Genomic DNA, 21,891 nt, shown 5'->3' on the forward strand with positions numbered 1-21,891 from the left:
ATTAATGGAGACAATATCCATGAAATGACCCAGTGGAAGTGACGCTTCCTGGGCATGTATTACGCTCGCATGAGCACACTGCTGGGGCTGGGGCAGGGTGGGGATCTCTAGCAATGAGGGAGGGCGTGTGGAAAGAGACTAGCCAGGATGCTACTGTATGTTTTGTTTAGTCGTTCACCCATGTGCTACTGAACTAGAATGCTGAGCTGTCAATGGGAGCTGCATCTTCTTGCTGTGTTTCAAAGGATCACACTCAACAATAGCGCGTAAGTAGGGCTAACTGCCTTCTTGTTTGGCTGCTGAATTGAATGGAAAAGTTTGGGATGATTTTCTTTACTGAGCAATTCTGGTGATGTTGTTTTCATATCCTGCAGCTGATTAAATAGGACACTAATCCAGTATACAACAGTTTCCTGGTGCTTTGTTTTCTATTTAAGGAAGATTTGGGCAGATTTAAGATGACATACAGAATTCAGGATTCCTTTGTTTCGTGCAAAATGAGTTTGCACTTGCTAGTGGCTGAGCACCAAGGTGAAGCATAACCTTTTCACATCATGATGTATATGTATAAACAATAGTTTATAAAGGTTTGCTTGACTCCTCTTTTTTACTCATCAACGTTTATGTAACATCACATTTTGTTTGAACTTCTTATCTTCTCCTTCAGGAGGGGTTTTCTGGCCTTTTTCAGGTCTTTGTCCAATAAAAACATCTTAATGTGCCAACCGCCACCAAGAGAACTGCCTCAGGCAGCAAATGGCCTTATTTAGTGGGGATGAATATTCATTCATGTTGAATCATTATTTAACAGTGCTGTTACTTATTGATACGGGAATATTATGTATAGTATAATTCAACATATTTTCTGCAAGTAATGTTATAGGATTACACCAGGGACTTCATTATTTTGATTGTTACTTATTCAAATACATAAACAATTATTAATGTCAGTTTCATAACGTCTGGACTGGATTTAAATTGTGGCTATGATGAAAAACATTTGAGAAAACATAAGAAACAGTCAGTTTATTTTCTGACAAAGTTAATATATATTATGGCATAGTAGATGTCACATATTTGGAGTTAAACAATATCATATTTGTTTTGATTTGTGGAAGTTAAACTGCCAATGAGGCACACGAATAAGCAAAAATAAATGTTTTTCTCCCATTTTCCGGACTGGAAGCCACAAAAACTGTGTGTGTGCGTGTGTCTATGTGTGTGTGTGTGTATGTGTGTGTGTGTGTGTGTGTGTGTGTGTGTGTGTGTGTGTGTGTGTGTGTGTGTGTGTGTGTGTGTTAGCCTGGATCAAGGATCAGATTGGGTTTCCAGCGGTTGAGTGGGAACAGTTACTTAAACCGCCGACCAGACAAGTTTTCTTTTTGGAATGGTTAAAACAGAAACAGACATTTTTCCCCTTTATGTTTATTGCAGTCCAGAAATGGGGCGTGGCTTTGAATTGACCCTGGAGAGGTAAAACAGTTTTCACCTTTAAAATGCACTGGCCTCAAATGTCGGTGGGACTCCACAGTCTATGTAAATGTCATGAGTTTTATGGCATTTTATTGCACTAAAATGAATCTTACTGCGAGAGAGGGAAGAGGCAAAGTCATTATTACAAAGTCAATTTCAATGTGTGGCCTTGGGCAGTGGCAATAACGCTCTCTTGTAGATTTTCTCCCTGTTGTAAATTGCTAGAGAGGTGGCATACAACTGCGGAGTGATGTGAGAATAGTGTGTTTTACTGACGAAATGGATGTGTGCTGTGCTGTTTACAAATCCATTAGTGTGTGGGTAATGTGTGTAGAATGAGTGGAAGTCATGCTTAATTCGTCCATAGTCTCTTCGTACTTGTCAGCCTGAAGAGTTTAGTTGTGGTCACTGGGAGCAAAGTGACCCGTCTCAGGTATTGTTTCCCTGCTAACAGTGTCTTTACACATTTCTTTTCCTTACTAAATGCAGATGACTTCAGACTGGCATGGGATGCAGGAAGGAACTGGAGAGTGACAGACAGCAGTAGGCTTGACTGAGAAACAAACAAGCTGTGAAGAGAGAGTTGAAGGTTTGCCAATGAAAAGATTAGAGTGGCATTTGGCTCGAACGCCAAGATGCATCGTGGCTCTTGCCACACCGCCATAGCAACTGAAGCTTTATACTTTCCTCCCAGTCCCCCTACTGAGCTTCCAGATTGTACCAAAGAGTCATTTAAAGATCTTGTGATTCCTCATGTCGGCCCTAGCATTTAGCTAGTTAGCTGGGCAGCGCAAATTTAATTTTCACAAATTCAGCTGTGTTCAATAGACATTTTGCTGTCAGCTTTGATTACTCACTCATATACATAGCTTTATTTTCTTTTGAATAATATGTCAATGAGAGAGCATAGAAGTACATTATAAATGTGCACGCAATTTCAGATGAGCATCTCCACAAGGCCCATCCATCCCAGTGCTCCCATTTGTCATGCAGGGCACCTCTGTTCCCCGGTGACCAATCAGCAGTTTCTCCTTGGCTGCTAAATGCACCCCCCTTCACCATCTCATCATCATTTGTGATTGACAGCCTCCCACAGAAAAGAAGGGGGGTTATTTACCTCCTTACGTTCTCATGGGACTAAGTTAATGATCCCAGCCAACAAAATAATACAAAGAAGGAAAAAGCTCGAGAAGTCGGTGCCTGGTTGAACCGTTTGGAGCAGTTTCGGCTTCCTTTAGAAAGGATTAGAGAAGAAGAGGTTGTGTGAGGAGAATTTCAGAGATAGCAGTGAGACAGACGAAGCAGCAGAGCCCAGACTGAAAGTAGGAGCTAAAGGGAGGCTTCTGAGGAAAGCCGGTGTTTTTAGAAAATTCTCTTCCAAGGCTTTATTTCTGCATTCATCTGTCACACGGACTATGGACTGTCTGGTTGACTGACTAACAGACTGCGAGGTAAGAGACCATCTGTATTTCCAATGGGTGACTTGTTCCCCTCTTGGTCTCTTTTAGACTTTTAAGTTAGACTTTGAGAAAGTTTTGGTGTGCCAAAAATAATTTATCTTTGCAGTATTATGCAAGCATTCGTTGCTTTTTATTAATTAATTATACTTGGATTTACAAAAAGTCAAAACAAATATATCATTGGAGATGTTGCATCTATGGTCTTTTTTCAAATTAATTTGCTCTGCAACTGAATTCAATTATATTTAAGGCTTCATTGCAGATTGTGTGCACAGTGGCGTAACCTTTGCATTTGCATTTGGGTATCATGCAATTACCAAGATAATTTCTGAATAGGTAAGTTACTTTAAGTCTGCAGCTGGCTGAACATACCTTAAACTCCAAGCTATTATAGATTGAACCCTGCAGGCGAACCTGAAACACAAGGTGTCCTGACAGGGGCTCTGCCTTATTCCTGATCTAAATCTGTACATGCCTTATGTGCTGTGGTTTTACAACATAACAAAAGAAAATACACAAAGATGTTGTATGAAAAACAGACTTGAAGACGCTGACAAAGTCGTTCGAGGTAATGGCCTCAAACTAAATAACTCATACCTCAACTTTAAACAGTGAACGCAGGCTCAAATCCAGAGCAGAGAATCTGATCAAACTTTAAGTGATCAGCAATGCTGTTTGGATGCCAGCAGCGTCAGCCAGCATGCGTTTGTGCTGGGAACATTCTCCACATAGCCAAAGAGTAGTGAACAGATGCCACAAATCTGAGACAACTTTCAACACTATCTACAAAACATTCATGTTTCCATTTCAGTGACTGTATTCACATGGAAAAACAAAAGAGGTGTTATCGCTCTGAGAAACAAGGTTGCTGGATGTATACTTCCAACTAAATGTGGTGTGCATGATCACCATCTGTGCTAATGAGCATGCCAACTGCCAGCAGAGCACGGCTGCTGTGTGGCAAAGTTAATATGTCTTTGTCCATCCATGTTCGCGTGTGCACTGGGACATTGACTCGGACACAAAACGCCACTGTCCTTCCTGAAGAGTAAAGTCATTATTGATGCCTGTGTTTACTTATGCACTACTTCATTTGGCTCCATGGAATCTCGCCTGAGGCATAAATCAAGAGAGAATGTGTTATCAATGCACTGAATGTGTTTTTTGTGGCGTGCAGCTTCAGCTATGTGGATGTTGTTTAGTTGAGGGTGATTAAAAAAAGGCTTTGTTGAGAGTTTATGGCAACACTCCATGCTCTTATAGCCTCCAGTGATAGACCAAACCAGCAGAAGTCCTGCCCCTTTCATGTGATTGGCCAATGCAACAAATTGCATCCCACTGTGTGTAGATGGGATAGGTACAGAGCTCAGTGAGAGGAGAGAAGGGGGTGGAAAGTTTTGATCCTCCTGCTGGTTTACTGTGAGCTTAGAGAAAAGGGTTAGAGGGTCAGAAACTCACAGACAACAGGAGATACGAGTCATACTCAAAGTTCAGACCACCACACTGGATCAGCTTTGGCGGACCCCAAATATCAACACAGACTAACTTTAAAGGTGTCTCTTTCCTCTCCTGGATGTAATCATGTGGCGGGTAAGTCAGAGGGTCATTCTCAAAGTCTGTATTATTACTGCTCCTCTATGTTTTGCTACCAAACATTGAGTCATCATATGTTTCCAAGCCTCGAGGCAGAGTTCTGCTGAGGTTGTTTGGTCTTGTTGTGTTCACAGATTCCTCCATGTTTTGAACTGTGAATAATACTAGTGGGATGACTAAGTAAGAAGGCCGGGGGGAATTTTTTGTGATTAAAACGCATCAATGAGAGTGGGAGTAGCTGAAGTAGGTTTCCAGTGTCAAAGCAGTTATTCGGTAGAAGCTTTGTAGAATTTTGCACAGGCTCTATCTAAAATGATATAATACAATTTGTAAGAACAATCACTTGAGTGTGGCTTGCAATTTTGTTTCTCGCTTTTCATTTTCTGAGTCATCATAAAAGTTTTTTTTTAATATTATTTACTTTACTCAAACAGAGAGATGCAGCACTGAGAGCGATAGACCTTGCCATTCATCCATGAACTGGTAGCCTCATCATGACCGAAAGAAGACCATTTACCCCATTGATGAGATGAAATACACTGTCTTTTCTCCCCTCCACGTGTACTCTGGCAATACATCCGGACCCAGCTTGTGACAGGCCGACATTGGAGTCATTTACTCGGAGCTAATAAAAAGTAGGACTGGGGCACTGCTGTTTCCCTTATTAATTAGTAACTTATCTTGTTCCTGTGAGGAGGAATGTTATACATCTTGCCACCAGAGTGGCTGCCTTTGATCGCTAGTGTGACAAATATATATCAAGCTGTCACCATGGAAACACATTTGGTGGTCCTCATTAATAACAGTGTCATTGGTTTCATGATCGGAGGGTGGCTCTGTGAATACTAATTGTTAAGATGTTTGTTGTTGTTGTTCCAATTAGTTTGCTTGTAGAATTTGATTAACATAAACATGAGTAAGCCAAAATGCACAGAACTTAATTTAGATTTACTTTTTTTCATTATTGTTGCGAAAAATGTCATTGCATATTTTGACAATTTATTTCTGTAGAAGAAAAAACGTCAACGTATGATAGATAAATGTGTTTGCTGTATTATATAAATCCACCACATGGTGTCGCTCTTTGAATGTCTAACGCGGTAATACAACACCTTTACTGTTGTATGCCGTTTACAAACCGCTTATCCAGACAGCAGGTAAGACAGATACATGTGCTAAGAACTGATTAGTGCGACTGAATGCTTCCCAACTTCTTCCTCGGGATAGTTTCGGGCCAATAATGATCACACACTAATGAGCTACAGGCTGCATAGTTGCATGCCTGAAAAGTCACATTCCGTGAAGTTCCTGTGGTTGTGGAAAGGATGCGGTGTTTTCCCGCCGATGGCACCTGCCAAGCCACGGAGAGGAAATGAGAGCTTGATGCAACCTGCGCCGCTGACCAGGATGACCAGGATGACATGTTCAGCCCAGACAGTAGGGACACAGAGAAATGAAAGAAAGGGGAAAAAAATAACTTGTTCAGTCGACCTTCAGACCTCTATTCAAGTCTGTGTGAAACTCATTAGCTACGAACAGTATGTGCATTATAGATTTTTTTGGTGCCATTTCCTCATCTGGAGCTTCATTATAAAACATCCTGTTCACTCATGCAGGAAGTTGGAGACTCTTAATGGAAAGTTGATTCGAGTCATCTTTTTTTTCAAAACAACTTCATGTCTGCTAACATCAGATGAGTGCACATAAGACAGCCACACTTCTCCTATAATCCTGTTTGACACATGAGTTCTAAATGTAGTCGCCTAAATGTTTTTGTAATTAACTTGGCCTCCACAATCCTTTAAATATCAGTAATAAGTGGATGTCGGTCAGGGCCAGGCTTCATGCAGCTAATCTCAGTAATGTGTGCAGCCGCAGATCAGGTAGATTTGTCAGTCTAATCAACTGGCTTGTGCTGCCACAGTTGAAAATCACATTAGGCCTGAGTGGGCCGCTGCTGAGCTGGCTGCTTTAGGGAGCAGCAACAGGCCACACATTGGTCACAGCCACGCTGTGAAGACAGGATTACAGATAAATATGTTAGGTGTCTGCCCCAGGAAAGAAGACAAAGAGCAATCACACTCTCTCAGTCGATGAGTACATGGTTCAGAGCCATCATTAAAGGTGATAAAAGACCATAACCAAAAGGATTAGAAAGTGCTTCAGTCGGAAATTGTCTTCCTATCTGAGACGGTGTAATTGTTTCATCTCTAAACGAGCCATTACTTCCTAATCAAATAAAACTCCAAATGTTAAGTCGATGCTTAAGTTCATAATTTTACAAAGAGCCACACAGTTCAGAGCATATGTCTCACACCTGTCATGTAGAATATGAAGCATTTAGCATCTTGAAGCATAGTTCTTCTTTAAAAAAAGAGATAGTACCGTTAAATGAAAAAGCAATTTGTACTCCAAAAGAAGGACTATTCAATACGTGATTCTGGGTATTATATCTTTATAATAAATCACCTCTGGCTAGATCCTCCTTCAAATAAAGCAATATCAATAACCCTACCACCGCTTTTGTCATTTAGTTAGACAATTTAATACCTATTATATTTCACTGCATATATTACATGCACTTTAGATACTCTGTATATGCTTTACATTTTCTTTTTTGTTTAATTTTCTTAAATGAAATATGTTCTGCTCTGCTATTTTATTGTATTGTATATATTGAGTATTTTCTATACTTTAATGTTTACTCTAACTTTGCTTGCTGCTGCTAAAATAATTTCCCCCTGGGGGTGAATATCTATCTATCTATCTATCTATCTATCTATCTATCTATCTATCTATCTATCTATCTATCTATTCACCATGATATGTATTTGTGATTCCCTGGGAATGCCTGCCACATTCCCATGTGTATCTCCCAAGCAATGTAGCTCCCACCCATTGCGCTGTCTTTGGGTGTCTATAGTATTTACAGTGTGTGTCTGTCTGTCAGAGAGGATATCCACTCAGGGGACTCCTTTTGAATGACAAGAGAATTCAAAGGGAGCCCAGCGGGGATGTGTCTAGAAATAGAGGCATATGCTAAGCAGATGGTACACCGGTGATTCCCACATGAGGGCCAACTGGGAATGAGTTGTTCGTAGCAGATGATGTTTCGTGGTGTTTGTCTTCATTTGCAGCTGTCAGAGAGGAGGCGTAGGGACTTTCAACTGTTGCTGTCAGCAAGTTGAATATAGGTTTTATAAAATAGACAGTTTTGATTACAGTTATTTTGAGCGATGTGTGTTTTTTTTTAGATTGTGGCACTCATATGTATTACACGGTGTGGGAGAAAAAAAACGATACATCATAGTATCGCGATATTTTGCGCGGCGATATTGTATACACAAAAGCCAAACATCGATCTTTTATTGTATCACTTATAAACTTTTTAGTCCTAGAATAATACAATCTTTTTGTTTTTACAATTATACACACAAGCCTATGAAGACACAGACTGTGATGTAATTCCACGGCAAGTTGCCGACCGAGTTACAGACCTCTGGTCCACATTTTACAGATAAGTCTCAGTCTGCCTCTCATGTGTTTGTCTTCAGCTTTGCTCTTCGAGTCCCTGGTGGCAAAGACAATAAAAGTTCCAATCTACAGCATTGTGCTGCTAGAAGGTAGAGGGACGGTCACACAAGGAAACCTGAAACTGATCCCAACGCTTTTGAATTTCTGAATGGGTAGGGCCGAGAGGACACTAACCTGCCTGTGAGGGCATGGGCTGGGGCTCTGCACAATGCTGTGCCTTCGCTTTGCTGATTTTGCCTCTCTCTCTCTCTCTCTCTCTCTCTCTCTCTCTCTCTCTCTCTCTCTCTCTCTCTCTCTCTCTCTTTCGCTCTCTCTTTCTCTCACACACACTCTTACTGTTGTCTGCTCTCTCTCTCTCTCTCTCTCTCTCTCTCTCTCTCTCTCTCTCTCTCTCTCTCTCTCTGTCTCTCTCTCTCTCTCTCTCTTCTTCCAGTACTGGCCAGAGCTCCAGCTGTAGGTGGAGCTGGCTTTCCTGGAATTGTCGGGCAACTTTTCCTGTTGTGTTTTCTACCTCTTGCTCAATCTCTTGCCTAATGACAGCTCTGCTGCCGGATTACTGGGACAGTGAAGACTTCTGGATGCCCATCTGCACAGCATGCTGGGGTTTATGCCTGGTGCATGTGTTGTCATAAATATGTTTTCATGACTTAGGACAGAAGTTTTCCTTCAACAGAAATGTCTCGGCATTGCAAAGTGGGGCGAAATCCATCGGTGGGTAAAGTAAACTGTGTATGAATGGGAGAGCTTTCAGGAGGGTGTAATGTACTTGGCGCTGTAATGCAGTTTGCAGTGGCTCTTTGCCATGGTGTTGTTTTACAAGCTCTTTGTAACTTATGGCATTTTATACCACAGGCAATGACATCAGAGAACTAGCGTCTTTGCATTATCTTTGTAATACATTTTGTATTAAGGATAGCTGTTTGGCGAGTACAGTAACATCTATATTGTTGGTTAAAAATATATATTGTTGTCTTGTGTGTGTGTCAAAGTAAAAAAATGTCAAACAACAGGCTAAAAAGACAAAAAAACAACTAAATACATGTAGTTTAGTAGTTTCATGTTCCACAGTCTGGTTACTCTCACTGGTTTGGTTTGAGGCTACTTTTAAAAGCAAATTTTGAAAAGAGAATAAGGTTAATGAATGATAACATACAAACAATATCAGTGCCAAAATACTTGATATTTACCATATGTTGTGAAAGGGTTCGCATATTAAAGAGGCTGTGTTTGATCTTCTGTAATAACTTCTCAATACATACGTTCGCCGCTTTGTCTTTAAAGAACAAAAACGCAAATGAACAAAGCCCCAAAGATGCATCATAGTCGCTAGAGACAAGTGCAACAATCACCTCTTGTCTTGTACAGTGCAGTGGGATGGCTGCATGTCTGTGAAGATTTGAATAGAATGGAAAGAACAAACCCAGGTCTGTAGCTTGCGGTACCCTCACAACTTCAAAAGGCTACTTGTGCCCGGCTGTTCTGATAATGAGTTTTTGCCTTCTTCACACATAATGAGTGAAGGTAGCTAGACGCTGTGAGCACAGTGTGTCCACTCGCAGCTGGGGTGTCTGACTGGCCGGGAACAAAGGCTTAGTGTCTGTGATAGTGTGGAGCCTCAGCCATCAGCAAGCAGGCCAATACACTTCTGCTTGGCTGAGCTGTCAGTCCTCACTGGCCTGCTGGCCTACAGATACAGTACAGAGAGGGACACACGGGGATAGGCTAAACTATTCCTGTGCCAAATTGAAATGAGCCACTGCTCTATTCTCAACGTTGTAAATTCAGCCAGATAGACATTACAGAAGTTTGATACGTGTGTAAAATACAGACAAATATTTGTGTCTGAGATTTGATTGTTTTATTTTCCCAATTTGCTTCATTTCCATAGTCAGATATCTCTGTCAAATATTTACATAAAGTAATCTTTTATATTTCATTTGCAATGGAAATCAAATTACACTAAAGCTTGGGATGAATAATTTTGGTTATATTATCATAAATACTTATGATAATAAATAGTGAGAGAATATGCATGCTTTTTTATTCTTTATTTATTTTACCTTTATTTATTCTACCTTTCTCAACCTAGGCAAGGATTATTTTCCTTATTAAGCGGTGTGTAGAGCCTTAAGTAGTAAAACAGGCTGGTTACAATTACCTAAGGCCAAAAGTGATGTCTTAAGATATTTTGTTGTGTCTGACCGGCAGTCTAAAATCCAAAGATATTCAACTTACTATCACATGAGATGAGATAAACTAAAGCTGAAAATCCCCACAATAGGCAAACTGAAATAAAGGAATATTTGGTATTTTTGCTCGAAATAAAACTGTGATAATTTACTCCTATTCAAGAAGTCTTTCTAACTTCCTACAGTGTATCTCTTTTCATCGCTATCACCATTTTCTAATACATTTTCTAATACATTTCTGTGTCATCTTTACAGATAGCTGATCAGCTTCCCTGGATTTCGCTGCCGACTTCACTTTGTGTTGCCTAAATATGGAAACGCTGGAGTCAGAACTGACCTGTCCAATCTGTCTGGAGCTCTTCGAGGACCCGCTGCTCTTGCCCTGTGCTCACAGCCTTTGTTTCAACTGTGCCCATCGTATTCTGGTCTCACAGTGCACGCCCAGCGAGCCAATACAATCCATCAACGCCTTTCAGTGCCCGACCTGTCGCTATGTCATTACCCTCAACCAGAGGGGCCTAGAGGGACTCAAACGCAACGTTACATTACAGAACATCATCGATCGCTACCAGAAAGCTTCTCTGAGCGGACCTAATTCTCCTAACGAGACTCGGCGCGAGCGAGCCGTCCCCGACGGCAAAGCCATGACTTGTCCCGGTGACCGGGTGCAGTGTCAGTTCTGTGAGCAGGACCCTCCTCAGGACGCTGTCAAGACCTGCGTCACCTGTGAGGTGTCATACTGTGACGAGTGTCTCAAGGCCACCCACCCCAACAAGAAGCCTTTCACGGGCCACCGTCTAATCGAGCCCTTGCTTGACTCCCACCTGCGAGGACTCATGTGTCTGGAGCATGAGGACGAGAAGGTCAACATGTACTGCGTGACAGATGAACAGTTGATCTGTGCATTGTGTAAGCTGGTGGGCCGACACCGGGACCACCACGTCGCTGCCCTTGGAGACCGATTTGACAAACTCAAGGTAAGAAATGATCTGTAGTTTGAGAAACGCTTGTAAGATGATGATGCACTGGAGAAAACTAATTTACGACTTATTCTAGTCCCACAAAGCTCAAAGCTGATTAATGCTCAAAATCTTGTTTCATCTCCTTCACTAAATAAAGTAAAGTCTGACATTGTAATATTGGTCATTAGTTGTTTTCTCTGCAGCTTCGTTAAATCATTATTTATTTTAAGGTTACAGTTTCAACTGTCCTTTCCATTTTTGGTCCGCTTCGCATTCCGAGGGAATTTGATACCGGATTTGAACTCTATTATTTTGTTAAACTAACCCCTAAAATACAATGGGATGTTCCTTGCAAGTACAAACAAGTTAATGCTGTTCAACGTTATGGCAAGTGAGGGGCATTTATGTTTATTATAGTAAATCAAATGTGAAACAAACGTTGTATTATTGCAAATATGAAAATCATACACTGTTAATTTCATATGATATAATATATGAAATAACTATATACAAAATTACCTACTTTAATTACACATATATTACAATAATGTGTGCGTCTGGTGATATTCAATATGTTTCTTATTGTTAACAACATAATGGGGAATTCATTGGTTCCTCTAACAAGTCTGTGCCTGATACAACTGTGCCTTCGACCTCCATTGTTGTCCAAAAACCTGAGCCACATCACTGGGTTCTCTCAAAACAATGAACAGGACCCTGAGTTTGTTTTGAATCAATCCCAAACAAATCGTCCTTCTACTGTGAATAAAATGGTTCCCGGCAAAGACATTATTTCATCGGTTTGAGAAACTTCCTTTAACATCTACGGGTATTTCAGGAAAGTATCCTGTTTTTAAAGCTTTACATTTTCAATGTGGGCTTGGGGCTTGATTTTAGTCTTTTCACAGGATTTGTTTACGGTATAAAAATATAGAATATTGCCAGCCTTGGCCTTTAAGACCAAATGTATCACAGGCGCTAAAGAAAAAGTATAAATAAAGTGAGTTTGAGGTGGTTTCTCTCTTGACCACTTTTAAATATAATGACAGCAAGAAAATGCTTTCACAGTTTTTAGGTTAAGTGGAAAGTGCCCACTTTCAGCGGATGGGGCGATATCAATAAGGCATGAGCAGATGCTGTTAGCTGGAGCATATAAAAAGGTGGCTCTGCGTTCCTTCCATTATACGTGAATCAGCTTTTATCCTAAGACAAAGAATTCGGCTTCACAGGTCAGTGCTTTGTCGACACAATGTTGGTTTCTTGCATGTCTCCAGTAACCTCAGGGGATAATTGTATAGCCTTGGACTGGGCAATAACAACTTTGACCTACTGTCTGTAAAATCTCAAATCATCAAAATATGTATCATCAAAAATATATATTACAACGGTTTTGAGCTTTCCATTTCTGTCAAAGTTCAACCGAAAGTGTATCCTCCACATTGCATGGCATCCACTGCATGAAACATAAATGAGGATCTGCTTTGTTTTCACAAACATCCACAGTGTCCATGCATGACACAAAAGGGGGTGTGTATCACAGGTAACACTCGAAACCCTTTTGTGTGCCTGTTCCTCTCTTCCACAATGCTTAGTCACAGTGTAACTGGGATGCAAGCAGTCTTTTGAAACACTTTCAGAAAGATAGGTCAGAGGACCAGTCTTAACCTGTCTCCTTTGTTTGATCATGCTGTCATTGTGCAGAAATCGTCTGGCCGCTTTCTCTGTGTGGTGGGGCGTGGTCATTCACACCAGGAGGCAGACCAGGTGATCAGCATCATTTCTTAAATTCCACATGTAGGGACAGATTTATTTACCAGAGAAAAACAAAGAAAACAATGTTGCTTTTCAAGGAGTTGAACAGAATTGCAACTGGTCAGCCACAGTAGCCTTGGTGGTTAATAATGTGACACTTGCTGCTTTGTGTTTTTATCATTCCGTGTTGGTGAGTAGAGTCCTTTATCCCTTATCTTCTTAAAGACCTATGAGCTATGTTCTGATTCTTTCTCTTCTATAATATTCTCAGTTGCTTGACGTCATTTTAGCAATGACACATATTCTAAAAATTTCCTTTTTTTTTCATATGATCATTTTTGCTCATCTTTTCATCTTGTTGACCTTGTATTACATGCACTTAGCTGCTTCGCTCGAAGCCTTAAGTGAGAAAAGAGGAAATAGCAATCCCCATCATAGATAGAACTCTTTTTTTCTCATGTCACGCAGGACAGGACCCAGGTGGAGCGCAGATGAGCTTGTTTATAGTTGTCGGTTGTTTTAACACATGTTTACAGCCTCAGTGCCTCAGACTTTTCCCAAATTCCCACACATACGGATGTTGTGACATTGGCAAGTGTGTTTGTGTGTGCAAGCATGCATAATGCAGTAATTCCTTTAGTCTGCTTTTGGCACTATGTGACATGATCCTAGTTTGAAATTATATGCTATTATCCATCCATCATTGTCAATCCTCAATGTACATACTCATATTTAGGGTCAGATGGAAGGACTTTTAGACTTTGGTAAAGCACAGGTATTACTAATAATATTCAAGATGGCTCCTAATTTATAATTATAATCAGAAGAGAATAGGCAGAAAATAATTTGATTATAAATGTCAATATACCTATAATACTTACATAAAATACATTTCAAATTGGCTTTTAATGAAGTGCATTTGGCGTTGAGTTAATGTATACTTGACAATAGTGTGTAGTTACACACTATGATATGCATTTCTGATTGAATGAAAGCCTAAAAAGCCTTCCAACAAAGTAGAAACTAGCAGGGCTTGTGGTGTTCACAGGATGAAGTGACAAACTCTGACAATGGATAGAACTTCAAATGTTGACACAGGATAAAACTCAAAGTCCTGTTAGTGACCTGACAGGACTATGAGAGGAAGGAAGAGAGACTGGCCAAAGCAAAGGTGTGGGACCAGAAGCATTCACATATGAAAGGAAGCTGCTATTCTTTCCTCTCATCAGCTCTAAATGGCTCTAGGAAGGAGACCTCCATTAGAGCTGTCTAAACACGCGCATAAGAGCATTAATGTTGCAAAAGAAGCCGTATTTTAGGCACAGTGAGAAATACAGGACACCAAAATATCTCTTGTGTGTTCTGCCTTTTCCATTTGCTTTGCCTCATGGCTTTATGTGATACTTGTCATATTCAAACAACACCATTGTTGGGGAAAAGTTTTAACCGTGTACATCCGGCTATATTCAACATCGGTTTGATAAATATGTTATGTTTCATGCATCCATTTTAAAAGTTTTGATATCCCCTCACCTGTACCTTCAACTCAGCATCTGTAAAGGCTTTCATCACCTTCTCTTCCATATAAATAAATCATATTTGTAAGAGCGATAAAATAAAGCGTTCACTATTTTAGTACACAGTGAGGCATCCACCTTATGAAATCACAATGTGAGACGTCAAAGCTAAAAGAGGTCTAGCTAGTATGTACCACAAACTTTGGATCTTTACATGCCTCTCTTAACCGTTTGTTCTCTTCTTTGGACCATTTTCAGTATTTAGTTTTTCATCAAGGGAAGTCAGGCCCGAGTCTCACGTTCATATTTTTGTCCTTTACTAAAGTGTTTCTTGAAGCTCACTACTTTCTTTGGAAAAGCAGTGAGGTTCCATATCTTTTGAAATCAATCTTACTTTTGCTGTTTCTCAAGATTACCAGACCTAGCTTGAGCTAATACATTTAAGTATTTTCTGCGTCCAACTTTATCAATTGAAAGTGTTGGATTCTTACTGAGAGTAATGATTTAGATTCTGCTGATTGGTGTTGGTGTGTGTATTAGAGTGACAGAATATTGCACACCTCTGCGTTTATTGGGACTCTTGTTTTAATTGTTTTAATTGATAGCACAATGCAATTATTTATTCATCTTCTATTTTAGAAGAAGAATTCGTCACATCAGGAGATGTTTTGTATTACCACAGTACACAGTCACCATGCCCAATTACAGTTAGAGATTAAGTGTGAAACATAAGCCTTTGATCTGAGTCAGTGATTAACACAGCCGGGTTTAGTTGTTCAAATCACTGGCAGATGCTCTGCTAAGCTCTGTGGCCTCAGCAGGCAGTATGATGGGATCTTTGGCACACAGAGAGGACTGGGGCCGCCTCACGATCAGAGCCCAAATGTGGCCAGTCATATCCTTGTGTGTCTTTTCCTGTGCCCATTACACTCCAGCCGGATACACTCCTTGTGTTTCTATTCACCTAACTCTCCTCCAAGTTGTATTCAGGCATTTACAGTTTGACGAGGGGGCAGCGTGTAATAAAATGGTCATTTTCAATTTTGTTTTGCAGCAAGCTTTGGATTCCAACCTCAACAGTCTAATCAAGAGGACCAGTGAGTTGGAAAGTCTCATGGGGAAACTCATCCAAACCTGCCAACATGTGGAGGTGAGGGTTGTGTATCTGTTCGCCTTCAGGTGCGGCCTGTTTGCTTCTGTGGCACTTCATGGGGCAACAATTCATTAAATTATTAACACAGTGAAGAATTACTATATCTGATAGTGGCTTTTCATCAGAACAGGATTAAGTGCTCTTCAGCCTACAGATCAATCATTTCTGTAACATGCAGGCAATGTGCTGCAAATTGAGAATTTTGGACTTTGAAATATACATTTAAAGTAGTTATTATGTGAATCCTCAAAAATATTTAAAATCAAAAAAACATTGTGTATATGTCCATTGCCATCTTAGTGATTGGGATAAAAGTATGAACTGTTCTCTATTGTGGTTTTCCTATCGCATGGAGTTTGGATAAAATTAATTGTCCTGTAAAACATATGAATAAAATATTGAATCAAATGAACCGGCAGTAGTGCAGCAAAACATTTTGTCAAAGCAAAGGAATCACAAAAATGCTTCCACAATTGATGACACTGTCTCTTATCAATGCTTCTTTCCTGTTTAGGTAAATGCGTCACGACAAGAAAACAAGCTGCTGGAGGAGTGTGACCTGCTAATTACTATCATACAGCAACGTAGACAACTCATAGCAACCAAGATAAAGGAGGGAAAGGTACTGTTTATAACCTTTTGTGTCTTGAAACACTTTTATTTGTTTATGACCTGTTGACAACCTTGCCCTCCCATATGAGAGAAAGTACAGAAATGGTAGTGAGTCTGATTCTGTGAGATCTGGCAACTAAGGTTAATGAATGACCCAAACTTATTTTTGTAATACTAAAATGTCTATTAGCTGTGTAAATGTTTGCAATTTATGCTCCATCAATACAAATGTTTTCAAACAAGGCGCAGGGAAAGGCCAACATGCAAAGGCCTTGCCCATTTAGGGGTCAGGATGTGTATACCATTTCAGGACATTGGAGGAGGTTGTAATATGTTAAGTTGTTCTTTATTTGAATCTACCCACAGAAAACCACTGTTGTTGAGTGGAAAACGTATCAAAATATGAGTTTTTAAGGTAACACGGTCACTTTTTGAGAACCAATGACACTCAAAATATGTTCTTAATGTTAATTCCATTAATAATTGAAATGCTTTTACTCAATTCAGTGTGTTAAAGGTTTTGCTGCGACAGGCTCACTTTTATAAACAGTAGCTCATGCTGGCACTTTCTTAATTTGCGCTACCCTACTGTTTGTCCCATATTATTTTATTTGATCTTTGAAAGAACCAGTTAATTTTAAGTTATTTACTGCTGTTCTGCAGGTATTTCTGCTTTTTGGTTGTTGTTTTTTTTTACCTGTGTTGGTGGTAAGAAAAACATACAATGCAATCAAGGAATGTCAGCTAATTTAAAATCACTCCTCCTCTTTTTCTAACCTTAAAGCTCAGACAGGGGGCTGGTGGCGACATGTGCTCAGATCAGTATGTGGTTTTGTACACTACGTGCTCTGAAATATTCACCAGACTGCAGAGTTTATTGCTGTATTTTGTCTTCAGCCCTGAACACCGGAGTACTTCTGGCACAGTGTCCATACATTTAATAAGCTCATTCTGTGCTTCTTGAATGATTTACATGTCTTGTCCCATGCTGGATGCCATTAGAGAGGCAGTAGCATGCTGTGCCATGCTCAGTGTCAGAGTAAGATCAGCCCTGCTTCCTGTGATGGCCCTCTGAGGAGGAGGACTTTTTCCTTCCTCACCACGTGCCTCGTGTCAGGTCCTGCTTATGCTTTCAACCACTAAGGCAATATGGCACACATACAGGATATGAGGGGCTGGTTACTATGGCAGTTTTATAAATTCACCTCTTGTGCCAGTGTAGCTTGTAAAACTGGTTGAAGCTCACAATATTGTGGGTATTACACAAATGAAAAATCAAAGGTGTAAATCTGATTTTTCCCCACGAGGGTGTTCTAATTAGTGAGATAAGAACCAATCTAGCATCTGGCAGGCTGGGGCCAAGGACAGTAAATAGGACATTGGATGGTGATTTACCAAGCTTTTCATCATCAACCTTTCCTTCTTTTTCCTGTCTAGTCCACTCGGATGAGGAAACTAGCCCAGCAGATAGCCAGCTGCAAGCAGTGCATTGAGAGGTCTTCCTCCCTCATCACTCAGGCCGACCACACTCTCAAGGAGACAGACCAAGCTCGCTTCCTCCAAATGGCTAAAAGCACCTGTGACAGGTGGGGTAACAAAAATAACCAGCACTGTCAACTGACAACAGCTATGGTGTACAAAACCATCACCTTCTATTAATATACTTCTCGATTACAGAGTGTCCATGGCAACGGCCTCCTCTCAAATCCTGTTACCAGAAATTAACCTGAGTGACACCTTTGATACTTTTGCTTTGGACTTCACACGGGAGAAGAAAATGTTAGAAAGCTTGGATTACCTCACATGTGAGTGTGGTCTTTCACTGCCAGATGAGTTTAGTCACTGTACAGCTTTTGAGTAGTTTTTCACTTTGCAAATCTTGAAACTGGATGATTTGTTGCTTATGTTTTATCCAAACAATGAATTCAAAATATCCTAATATCCAGTGACAAATAAATACATGTATATAAATGTACTGAATTGAAAATAATAGTATCCAGCTATTTTAGTCAGTATTGGAGAATTATCCATATGAATATTGGTATTTTTGATTCTCGGGCTTATACATATAATTAAAAGCCTTTGGCAGGGACAACTATGTGACTCTTAGAGGCAGAAAACTAAAAAGCTAACAAATGTAAGGCTACAATTTTCTGCTGAATTAAATGGGTATGATTAGTTGAGCTCAGCGCCCGTTATGCAGCGTGAATTTACCTCTGCATGGGGGCTGTTAGCTGTAATAGCTGGGAGAACAACCTAGCTTAATTACACTTGTCAGGATACTTGTTAGTAAAACAACACAGATGGTTAGTGATATCATATTGTGAGTGTGTTTATGTTGTGTGCAGAATTGAATCCACTCAGCTTATATTTCTTTCTCAGAATAAACATTTGTCTTTTTCTTCTGATTGCAGCACCAAATCCGCCAATAATCCGTGAGGAATTATGTACAGCTTCATACGACACAATCACAGTTCACTGGACATCAGAGGATGAATTCTCTGTTGTATCATATGAACTTCAGTACGCCATCTTCACCAGCCAATCCAATGTTGTCAGTAAGTCTATATGCAGCTCTCTGGAGGGAGTGCAGTTTAATATTTTGTGGTCGGAAACAACGATGGAGGGATTTAAAAGGGAATTTCTTTCAAGGACCTTAAATTAATTGGGGGCCATGTTACAGTATCCACACTTAATATTGTACTGTAGCAGCAGGAGAGGAGAACTCTGTCTTGGCTCTCATGGTAATGAGATATTACCCAAATACTCAGTGTCTAGTAAGGGATATAGGGGGAAATAACAGCTTTGTCAGACATTGCATTACATTGAGATGCCCATCAAAAGCTCAATATTATTATCGCAGGGTTGAAATGAGCAGCAGCCTATTTGAATTGATTGCTCTAACAAGGTCACAAATGCTCGATGAAGCAATCTATTCTCATCTGCCTCAGTGCTCAAGCACACTTGGATGAGTTGTAATGTGACTATATTTGATGAGTCAAATACAGCAGCTATAGATTGCAAGACTACAATTACACTGTATTGTTCTATTGAATGAGGCTCTATCTCAGTAGGAGGAGACTTCCAAATTGTATTGTTCTTTGTCAGTGACTCTGTCTGTTTTGGGCTGCAGGTTTGTGCAACTCTGCTGACAGCTGGATGATTGTACCAAACATCAAGCAAAATCACTACACTGTCCACGGGCTTCAGTGTGGCACCAAGTACATTTTCATAGTGAAGGCGATAAACCAGGCTGGAAGCCGCAGCAGTGAACCAGGGAAACTCAAGACCAACAGTATGCCGAGAGTGTAAACCACGATTCATTTCACATGAGGATTGTAATTCATAAAAACTAACATTCCTTTCTTCAAGGTCAACCATTCAAGTTAGACCCAAAGTCAGCTCACCGGAAGCTGAGAGTGTCCCATGACAACCTAACGGTGGAGAGGGACGAGACATCGTCCAAGAAGAGCCACAGTCAGGACCGCTTCACAAGCCAGAGCAGCTACGGTGTCACAGGAAACGTCTACATCGACAGCGGCCGCCATTACTGGGAAGCTTTGATTGGAGGAAGCTCATGGTAAAATAATTTATTTGTTTACAGCCATTTTGTTCAAACATTCATGCTGCCGAGAAGATGAATCTGAATGACATGTCACGTTGTCATTCCGGTTCCCTACAGAAGGAATTGTGATAACTTAGATCATCCCTTAACTTCCGGTTAAAATCTGAAATCTGTCCAATGGGTTTGGTTTATGACCAAATACCTCCAAAGAGCAACATGTTTTCTCATCAGTCTCAACTTTTCTTCATGTTTATTGCTAATTTGCAAATTTGACCATGCTAACATGCTAAACTAAGATGGTGAACATGGTAAGCATTATACCTGCTACCTAGCAGTATGCTAACATTGTCATTGTGAGCCTGTTAACATGCATTTAGCTCAAAGCACTGCTGTGCATACCTCCAGCCTCACGGAGCCCCAAGCATGCTTTGTTAATAATAGGTTGGGTTTACAATGCTAGAAATGTACAAGATATTTAAGACTGTGTTTTTTTTGTTCTGCATGCAGGTTTGCAGTGGGTATTGCATACAAATCAGCACCAAAACATGAGTGGGTCGGCAAAAACTCTGCTTCCTGGGTCCTGTCTCGATGCAACAACTCATGGGTGGTGCGTCACAACAGTAAGGAGATGCCCATTGAGCCCTCACCCCATCTGCGTCGTCTTGGAGTGCTCTTGGACTATGATGCTGGACTGCTGTCTTTCTATGACGCAATCGGCGTTCAGCACTTGCATACATTCGATATTGCCTTCGCTCAACCAGTCTGCCCAGTGTTCAATGTGTGGAACAGGTGTTTAACAGTCCTCACCGGATTGCCCATCCCAGATCACTTGGAGGGGACAGACTACAACAACTGACAGACCTGTCCTGCTTTATTTTGTTTGTGTACCCAAAAAGAAATCAGGCTGCCTGCGCCTTATTGACTTAGATGCCCACATACATTTTGACAAACAAAAATACAACAGTAACTGAACAAGATGCAATTAATAGCCCAGGTGTGCAGTCCTAATCAAGCCTAAATTGAAATGTATTGTAATTATTTAAGAAATGATTTACAAGCATTTGTAGATGTATTTCTTTGCTTTGCACATATGTATGTACATTACACTGCTGGATGGAATTATGGGTTTTCTTACAGTTTGAAAAGCATTTTTAATTAGGCTTCAGATTATTTTTATTTCTTAAGTTTATTACATGCCGTTCCATTCATGTTTGATTATAAACCTTTAGATGCAAGTGAGAAACAGACTCTGGTGTTAAGGTTTCTAGAGGGTTATTATTGGCTATTTTAAATGTTAAGTGTTTAAAAGATTCTTTAAATCCTATTACTTTGAGAAGTTGTCACTATACAATGTTTTTCTAAGCCACCTTAATGCCACTGTTTCCTTGTCATTGTCTCGTAAGGAAAAAGGCACTAAATAGATTAGTTCACAAAGATTAAAAGAGAGTTTTAGACTAATGGGAAATCAATTGGTAATTTTCAAATATTTATTATGTGTGCAGTTCAGCATTATGATATAATTAATCACAATTTTCACATTTACGTTTCTCTCCGACAAGCTGTAATAAAAGTGACTTAATTTGATTAGCTGTGTGATTTGTTCTGGTTTTAAGATGTACTGCAGGCGAAACATGTGTCTCAGTAAAATGATAATTTAATATGCTGTCCATTTGTTGTTTACACTCATTTATACTTGATCTCTCATTAAAGCTTGAACAGGCTCTCGCAACACCACAGTGAGAAGAAAACAACAGCACCATGATCGAAAAATGTGTCAGTCTTGCTATACAGGACCCCCTCTGACTCACACTGAGCCAAAATATAACTTTTGACAAGATTTGCTCTGACATCTCTTTTTGTTCTGGAGTAACATGGCTTGAATTCTGCCGCATCCCCTTTCAACTAAAGTAGACAGGAGCAAAAAAGAAAAATTCTGAACTCTGTGTGACCTCCTTATGAGACACCCTGCAGACAGCTGAAATACGTGAGCACCATACCTCCCACATGACATGCCACCAGCATCTTGAGATGTGTACACGTTTGTAAAGAAATACTAGAAGTTGTTTGTGTGATCACAATGG

The 21,891-nt window shown here is 40.2% G+C and overlaps 1 protein-coding gene across 5 annotated transcripts; it reads left to right on the forward strand.

The window, feature by feature from the left end:
* Positions 1-188: 188 nt before the first annotated feature.
* mid1 (midline 1) lies at positions 189-21,409 on the forward strand. 5 transcript variants are annotated; one of them, XM_068573108.1, is made up of 11 exons: positions 189-266; positions 10,505-11,226; positions 12,913-12,975; positions 15,535-15,630; positions 16,148-16,255; positions 17,683-17,831; positions 17,923-18,050; positions 18,660-18,803; positions 19,379-19,540; positions 19,618-19,825; positions 20,318-21,409. In XM_068573108.1, exons 2-11 carry the CDS (start codon positions 10,561-10,563, stop codon positions 20,664-20,666), a joined length of 2,073 nt encoding a protein of 690 aa, XP_068429209.1. In that variant the 5' UTR covers positions 189-266; positions 10,505-10,560; the 3' UTR covers positions 20,667-21,409. The 5 variants fall into 5 exon arrangements, with proteins under 5 accessions (XP_068429209.1, XP_068429210.1, XP_068429207.1 ...); XM_068573109.1 differs by lacking the exon at positions 189-266 and adding an exon at positions 2,888-2,924; XM_068573106.1 differs by lacking the exon at positions 189-266 and adding an exon at positions 4,316-4,523.
* The last annotated feature ends 482 nt before the right edge of the window (positions 21,410-21,891 follow it).

Source organism: Clinocottus analis, unplaced genomic scaffold (assembly GCF_023055335.1).
Source record: "Clinocottus analis isolate CAN_PGR_092001 unplaced genomic scaffold, fCliAna1.0.p SCAF_12, whole genome shotgun sequence".
Taxonomy (NCBI): Eukaryota; Metazoa; Chordata; class Actinopteri; order Perciformes; family Cottidae; genus Clinocottus; species Clinocottus analis.